This window comes from Cebus imitator, unplaced genomic scaffold (assembly GCF_001604975.1).
Source record: "Cebus imitator isolate Cc_AM_T3 unplaced genomic scaffold, Cebus_imitator-1.0 Scaffold527, whole genome shotgun sequence".
In the NCBI taxonomy this organism is placed as follows: Eukaryota; Metazoa; Chordata; class Mammalia; order Primates; family Cebidae; genus Cebus; species Cebus imitator.
In genome coordinates this window covers 1225251-1234001 of record NW_016107842.1, presented here as the reverse complement: position 1 = coordinate 1234001, position 8751 = coordinate 1225251, and the positions used below count along the sequence as shown (strand labels likewise).

General features: G+C 41.2%; 1 protein-coding gene across 1 annotated transcript in view; it reads right to left on the bottom strand.

The window, feature by feature from the left end:
- ZFX (zinc finger protein X-linked) overlaps positions 1-8751 on the bottom strand; it is a 65515-nt gene that overhangs the window by 28434 nt on the left and 28330 nt on the right. Inside the window, exon 5 of the mRNA XM_017514568.2 lies at positions 6403-6981. Coding sequence (XP_017370057.1) covers positions 6403-6981 — 579 coding nt within the window. The remainder of the gene's footprint in view (positions 1-6402; positions 6982-8751) is intronic.

Here is an 8751-nt window from a genome sequence, read left to right as displayed (position 1 = left end):
AGAGACGGGGTTTCACCATGTTGACCAGGATGGTCTCGATCTCTTGACCTCGTGATCCACCTGCCTCGGCCTCCCAAAGTGCTGGGATTACAGGCTTGAGCCACCGCGCCCGGCTCAATACAGGTTTTAAGTTAAAATGCATCATTAAGGTCGGACATGGTGGCTCACACCTGTAATCCCAGCACTTTGGGAGCCCGAGGTAGCCAGATCGCTTGAGGCCAGAGCAGGCTGGCCAACATGGCAAAACCCCACCTCTACTAAAAATACAAAAATTAGCCAGGCGTGGTGGTATGCGCCTGTAGTCACAGCTACTCCAGAGGCTGAGGCAGAAGAATCACTTCAACCTGAGAGGCGGAGGTTGCAGTGAACCAAGATTGTACCACTGCACTCCAGCCTAGGCAACAGAGCAAGACTCTGTCTCAAAAATAAATAAATTAATTAATTAAAGTAAAACACATCATTAAGTATCTTTGCTGGGAGGCACAGTCAAGAGAAATGTTAACTAATTCTAAAGTGTTCAGTTGGTTTGATTCCAAAGCCAATAGTAAATTAAATTTTAAAATATGACCATTACTTTTGAAGGGAAAGGGCAAATGATGAAGTAGAGAGGAATAAGAGTACAAAAGTGCCTGTATAGGCCGGGCAAGGTGGCTCACATCTGTAACTGCAGAATTTAGGGAGGCTGAAGTGGGCGAACTGTTTAAGCCCAGGCTGGTTCAAGACCAGATTCAAGACCAGTCTGGGCAACATGGCAAAACCCCATCTCTACAAAAAATACAAAAATTAGCCAGGTGTGGTGGTGCATGTCTGTCACCCCAGCTACTTGAGAGGCTGAGGTGGAAAGACTGCTTGAGCCCAGGAGGCAGAAGTGGTAGTGAGCTGTGATGGCACCACTGCACTCCGGAGCAAGATTTCATCTCAAAAATAATAATAGAGAAGACAGAGGCACTACTAACGGCCACCACCTCTAAACCCAATTTAAAAACAATCCAACCATTTCATTATACTGAAATAGGGAAATAGTACACGTGTGCACACAAATGCTCATGTGCGTATGTATTTGTTTAAATGTACTTTTGCATTCTTTGAGTTTGGATATGTTTTATTTAAAAGGAAAGAAATTATATTATTAAAATATATACACATACATCAAACATATATTAAAATACACTAATGATAGCCATTTATGTTTATCTGTATTTACTTTTTCAGGAATATTAAAATCTACATAAATTAGGAGAAATCAAGGGCCTAAAGATGACTATAAGATTTTTAATGAAAATTTTACAAATCTGTAAAATTTTACATGTCTTGTATTACAAATTCTGTAATACAAGAAGCTGATATGCTGAATCAATTGTTACTAAAGCAGCTTCTCGGTTTTTTTTCCAATGAATTCCCTGGAGGGCTGAACTTCCTAAAAAAGTAGAAAGTAAAGGCAAGGGATAGTGTGCAATTAAAGGGCAAACCAATACCATGCATTTTACTCCTTAGCAAAAAAGCTGAGGAAAACAGAATGGCCAGAAAGTACAGAGAGAAGTCAGGAGAAGCAAGTGCTTTCTCCTCTTCGGTATTTCAGCAGACCCTCTTCCCTTCATAAACTGGGATGAATTCAACTCTCTGCTTTCTCTAGCCTTGGCTCCAGTTGCCCGGTCTTGTAATAGAAAATGTGGCAGTAGTAAGGGCTGAGTACCCCTTACCCAAAATACTTGGACCAGAAGGGTTTCAGTCTTTTGTGGATTTTGCAATATTTGCATATACATAATGAGCTATCTTAGGGATGGAACTGAAGCCTGAACATGAAATTTATCTGTGTTTCNGGATTTTGGAATATTTACATATACATAATGAGATATCTTGGAGATGGGGCCCAAGCCTAAACAAGAAATTCATTTGTGTTTCATATACACCTTATACACATAGCCTGAAGGTAATTTTATGCGATATTTTTTTTAACAATTTTGTGCCTGAAATAAACTTTGTTTCAGGCACAAAATTGTTAAAAAAATATCGTATAAAATTACCATAAGCAGGCAGATCGACTGCTTGAGACCAGAGTTTGAGACCAACCTGGCCAACATGGCAAAGCCTCGTCTCTGCTAAAAATACAAAAATCAGAAATCAAGTGTCAGGTGTGGAATTTTTCACATGTTGTGTCATGCCTGTACTTAGAAAGTTCTGGATTCTGGAGCACTTCAGATATTGGATTTTCGGATTAAGGAAACTCAACCTGCATTTTAAAATAGCATTTTCGGCTGTGCGCAGTGACTCATGCCTGTTGTAACCCCAGCACTTTGGAAGGCTGAGGTGGGTGGATCACCTGAGGTTAGGGGTTCAAGACCAGCCTGGACAACATGGTGAAACCCTGTCTCTACTAAAAAATACAAAAATTAGCTGGGCAGGGTGGCCTATAATCCCAGCTACTCGAGAGGCTGAGGCACAAGAATCACTTGAACCCAGGAGGGGCAGATTGCAGTGAGCCAAGATCGTACCACTGTACTCTAGCCTGAGCGATAGAGCGAGACTCCATCTCAAAATAAAATAAAATAGCATTTTCATACTAAATACTGCATTGTACTTACAAGCTTAAGACTCCTAACCTCAGCTGGCCCCTCAATGCAGTTCAGCAATCTATCTCATAAATTCTTGGCTTCCTACATTGGCCCATCCCCAAACGACCAAAGCTTTCCAACCCTTTCCCATTATCCTTCAGCTTTCCACCCAACCTCTGCAGTCCTTCTGCATGTGCAGATAAACCTGCTTCACAGACAAAATAGCTCCCAACATTCAAACACTCCTTTTACATTCTGTGCCTGGGAAGAGGCCTCATCCTTAACTGCCTTCCTGTCTCAGAGAAGGGGAGTCATTTTTCGTCACCTGCACTCACCTAATAGCCATCCCTACAGCCCTGGACACCACCCAGTCCCTTCCCCTTCTCTGGAATCTGCTCTATCTGTTAGCCCTTCCTTTCTTTATCTTCAGGCTCTCCCTGTCCAGGGACTTTTTTTCCTGTAAGTGTATAAACATGTTCAACTTACTTTTGCCATCCAGGCAACCATCAAAAGCTATACTCCCGCCTCTTCAGTCCCTTTGCTGACCAAAATGGCAATTTATCCAAACAGCTTCACCTAACTCTACTTTCACTAATTTCTCAATCCATCCTAGCTCATCTCTTCTATCTCCTCTTCACTAGCCCATGCCTTACTGAACCTACTCTAATTTAGATACCAATGATCTAAATGCCAAAAAAAAAAGCCTGCTTTCTCCTCAGTGGCTGATACTTGTGGAAACTTTTTATCCTTAACGGTGTTGAAAACACTTTTTCTCCTCCTTCTCTTCCCTTCTCTTCTCTTCTCATTTTACCTGTACTCTTTTCTGCCTACTTCTTAAATACCTAAAGGAGCCATACTTGACACTCATACTCTACAAGCATGCTCTGGAGACCACCATCCACTTCCATACATGATACTGCCTACATTCTTATTATCCTAAATTTATTCCTCTAGCCACAAACTCTCTCAAAAGCACCAAAGTCACATCTTTTCAACTGCCTAGAAAAAACATTCACCAGCAAGCACCTCAAACTGTAACAGGTCAAAAATCTTCCCCCTGCCCCCGCCCTTCCCCACCAAACCTAGTCCTCCTTTCAGGTAACGGCATGACCAGGCACCCAATCTCCCAAGGTAGAAAACTTAGGGTCATCCTTGAATTGCCTTTCTTCCTCACACCCCAGCCTCTTTCATCTATCATCAAATCTCATCCATTTTACTTCATAATCTCTTGAATGCAGCTACCTCTCTGTCCCCTTTACTATTAATGTACTTCAGATCTTCATCTCATATGTGAATCATTTCAACAGTTCTCTACTACTAATCTCTCCCTGACTTAGTCTTACTCCACATACCAGGATTATTGTCCTAAAATAATTTCAAAATTGAAACGGGATACCATATTTTTCTCTACCAGACTGGCAAAAACTAAAAAGAAAAATAATACTCTGTATTGGTTAGAGTGTGGGGAAACGAACATTCCCATAAACTTGATGAGGGGAATATTAAGGCAAAATACCAAGGGAATTTAACCAAACTTGAAGCATAACCAAACTTGCAAATACGTAGACCCTTTGATCTACCAATTCTATTTCCACGAATTTATTTTAAGGAATAAAATAGAATGTACACAGGATCTATAAGTATATCCTTAAGTTCCCATCAATATCAGTGAAGGCTAGAACCTTTTTTTTGTTTTTAACATACTATACTATTTGCCTGGAATGTCTTTCTGCCACCCATACCCTCCTACATCCTCTAAAACTAGAATTCATCCTTGATTTCAAAAGTCAGCTACTCCATCCGGTCTCCATGGCAGTTTAGTCACACCTCTGAATCACACTACAAACTTCTCTCCCACAGCAGATCATAAGCTCTCCAGGGATATGGTTTTATGTATGTATTTATTTAGCATGCCTCTGTATCTATGCTACCTACAACAATGTCTCACACATTAAGGGTCCAATAAACATGTGTTGAATAAAGGCATTTTCTTCCTCTTTCCACAAAGAATTCTTTTTCAAAATCTCAAGGAGTTTTCAAAGGAGTTTCAAAATCTCAAAGAAGTTTCCTAAAATGCTGGTTGACTTCAATATATTAATGCTATATTAAATTCCTGCATTAAAACAGGTATTCAAGCAAAGCAAATATTCTTGTAAATTTATAAATAGTCTAAATCCTTTATATTTGAAGTTTAATTCCTTAAGGCATAATAATTTCCATACTGGGTCAAAGCCGTGGCCTAGCCAACCTAGAATTTTATCTCTGAAAGTGGTACCAACGAATATGTTGTAAGAAGATAACAGCTGTCCTTGCAGATGCTAAGATAAACATTTAAAGGTATGCTTCAAAATACTTTACTTTTCTCCAATAACCTAGTATGAATTCATCATACTTGATACCATGTTTTGGAATCATGCTTCATACTACGAAATCATGTTTCATACTCTTCATGTTATCTGTTATATAGTATTTTACATAAGTACATAAGTATTACATAAACAGTACTGTGTATCCATATTCAAGAAAATAAGTAGCAGCACAGTGTCTGACACCTGTAATCCCCGCACTTTAGGAGGTCGAGGCAGGCAGACTGCCTGAGCTCAGGGATTCGAGACCATGCTGGGCAACATGGCAAAACCCCATCTCTACTAAAAATACAAAAAATTAGCTGTACACGGTGGTATGCACCTACAATCCCAGCTACTCAGGAGGCCGAGGCACAAGAATCACCTGAACTCAGAGCGCAGACGTTGCAGTGAGCCAAGATCGTGCCACTGCACGTCAGCCTGGGCGACCGGGCAAGACTCTGTCTCCAAAACAAATAAACAAAAAGAATATAAGTAGCTTGGTTAGACTTCTTTTTTCCCCCCAAGTTGAAGTCCTTTTAGGTTTCAAGAGGGTTCATTAATTCTAATAAAGGTTGATAAAAGCCTAATCACATCCTTCATGATTCCAAAGTTCAGTCGGTTCTATCCCTTTCAGCATTTTTGTTTTGTTTTGTTTTGAGGAGTCTTGCTCTGTCGTCCAGGCTGGAGTGCAGTGGCACAATCTTGGCTCATTGCAACCTCTGTGTCCCAGGTTCAAGTGATTCTCCTACCTCAGCCTCCTGAGTAGCTGGGATTACAGGTGCCCGCCACCACACCCGGCTAATTTTTTTTATTTTTAGTAGAGACGGGGTTTCGCCATGTTGGCCAGGCTGATCTCAAACTCCTGACCTCAGGTGATCCACCTGCCTCGGCCTCCCAAAGTGCTGGGATTACAGGGGTGAGCCACCATGCCTGGCCTCAGCCTTTGTCTTTCTAAACTGAAGAAATCTCACTGTCCTCTTGTGTCCTTATATAGAAACAACTCTACTCTGCATCATTTCACTTTCTTTTTTTTTTTTTTTTTTTTCCCCTAAGACAAAGTCTCACTCTGTTATCCAGACTGGAGTACAATGGCATAATCTCGGCTTATTGCAACCTCCGCCTGCTGGGTTCAAGTGATTCTCCTGCCTCCTGAATAGCTGGGACTACAGGCATATGCTACCACACCCGGCTAATTTTTGTATTTTTAGTAGAGATGGGGTTTCACCATGTTGGCCAGGCTGTTCTCGAACCCCTGGCCTCAGGTGATCCATCTACCTCAGCCTCCCAAAGTGCTGGGATTACAGGCGTGAGCCACCACACCTGGCCTTACTTAATTTTCAGTTATCTTGTAGCCTCCAAACTAAAACAACAATGTAGGTAGGTCTATGAGATTTACTTTAATTTTATATACATTTAAAATCAAGAAAATTTTACCCCTGATATAAATTAGGAAAGGCAGCCTTCGAAAACACCTTTGACAATCACTGTACCCCAAGACTTACAGGAAATCATAAGGTAGTCCTCACAGTTGCCTTTGTCATCATCTTGCTGGTCCACAGGGATCCCATTGGCATCTATGACTGCTTCAGAGGCACAGTCTGCTACCAATACTTCTTCTGAAACTACGTCGGTGGTCAGAGGATCCGTGACAATTTCTGCTTCTACTACACTGTCATGAACCACATGTTCAACATGTCCAACATGTCCAACATCAGACACATGTATAGATTCACTCGTCAAGACGTGTTCTGGCATAGACATCGAGGCTGAAGTAATGTCAGAAGCTAAAACATCATCTGGGACGGTGCAATGTGCTAAAGAAACTTCTTCAGTTACATCTGAGTCCAGCACTTGCTCAGGAATGATGACTGTTTCAGATACATCTGCTTCTTCCATGATATCTGGGCACTGAACATCTTCTATAACAACGTCCTCAATAACATCTTGGATTACAACCGAATCTGGGTCATCAGGAACAAAGTTATGCACAGTTATGTCTGAATCCACAACATCTGAAACAAAAACAGTTTCTTGTACTTCCACAACAATTTGATCACCATCCATGTGTGTACCATCAGCTCCTTAAAAAAATAAAAATTAAAATGACAAATTTCAGGTAAGTATGCATGATGACAATTAATGTAAATGTTACTTGATTTCTACTGGGAAAACGGACTGGCTCCTCAGTTTTCTTAAACATTAACAAAGGTTAAAGAAATAAAGAGGGAATCTATTTTTGAATCATATTAGAAAGATGTTTTTAACACAAGAACTTTTCAATCATCCCAAATCAATGAATAGATTTTTTTTAATTAGGAGAACAAAGCAACTGAGGCAGTCACAGAAGAACTATATTCATGAAAGTAAAATTCTAGGCACACTAATAAAATCCATATACAGCCAGGTGCAATGGCTCACGCCTGTATTCTCAGCACTGGGAAGCCAAGATGGGCAGATGACTTGAAGCCAGGAGTTTGAGACCAGTCTGGGTAACATTGCGAAACCCCATCTCTATTAAAAATACAAAAATTAGCCCGGGTGTGGTGGTACAAGCCTATCCCAGCTTCTTGAGAGGCTGAAGCAGGAGAATTGCTTAAACCCGGGAGGCGGAGGTTGCAGTGAGCTGAGGTGGTACTGCTGCACTCCAGCCTGGGTGACAGAGCAAGACTCTGCTGAAAAGAAAAAAAAAAGTCCATATACATAGGTACTTAAGGGAAGATTATAAAAATTAAGTAACGCAACTTCAGGTGACAAATATACTGTTTTCCCTGGGTATATGTGTTTTACCTTTTTGCTCCACCTCCCTCTCCTCAACTCATATTTGTTCTTTTCATCTCTCCTATGTGTTTTACTTTTACTTTTTTTCCTTTCTCCCTTCACATGCTTCCTTTTTTGCTCTGGTGCATTATACCACCAATATGCTCCATGTACAGCTACAGAAATTTAGCAATCATCCTCTGAATCTAGGACATACAAGGATCAGAGGATAAATTAAAAGAGGGACAAAAGGCCACAGTTGAGGAGGAAAGACAACTGGGTTGAGGAGGCTCTGGGGACAGATAGGATAAATACAAGTGCAGCTGTGCTGGGATGGTGGAGGGTGAGAGTAGTTGCAGCGGGAGCTGCCCCTACTTCAGCAGGGTACACTGCCTCCATCTAGCCTCCTTCCGTTCCCCTAGATACCAACTCCCAAGGCAGTCACATAGGAAACTCTAGTCAATTTTGCAGTTAAGGAATGAAGGTAGAGGATTCAATCAATTGAAGCCCAGTGAGATTAAATGACTTCACCAAGATCACACAGTTTGCACAGTGTATGGCGCTCAGAAAATATTATTCTGAATGAATGTCACAAATGGAAATAGAAATCATATATCCTTTCCAAAAATATAAGATAAAATAAACAAAATATCTTGGCTTCTGTTCTAGAGAAAAGTAAAGAAAGTTTTACAAAAGCCTTACCTAAATAGCTATTCAGTAGATTAGTGCCTCTGGTTGACTCAGACCAGGCTGCGTCCAACCAGGTGCCTAACTCAATGACTATGTGTCACTGGACAGGCCCTTAGAGAAACACATAGCTTAATCAACAAACAAAAATGATCAGGCCCAGCACAGCAGCTCATGCCTGTATTACCAGCACTTTGAGAGGCCAGGTGATGTCAGGGGTTCAAGACCAGCCTGGCCAACATGGTGAAACCCCATCTCTACTAAAAATATAAAAATTAGCCAGGCATGCTGGTACATGCCTATAATCCCAGCTACTCGGGGGGGCTGAGGCAGGAGAATCGCTGGAACCCAGAAGGTGGAGGTTGCAGTGAACCTTGACTACACCACTGCACTCTAGCCTGGGCAAG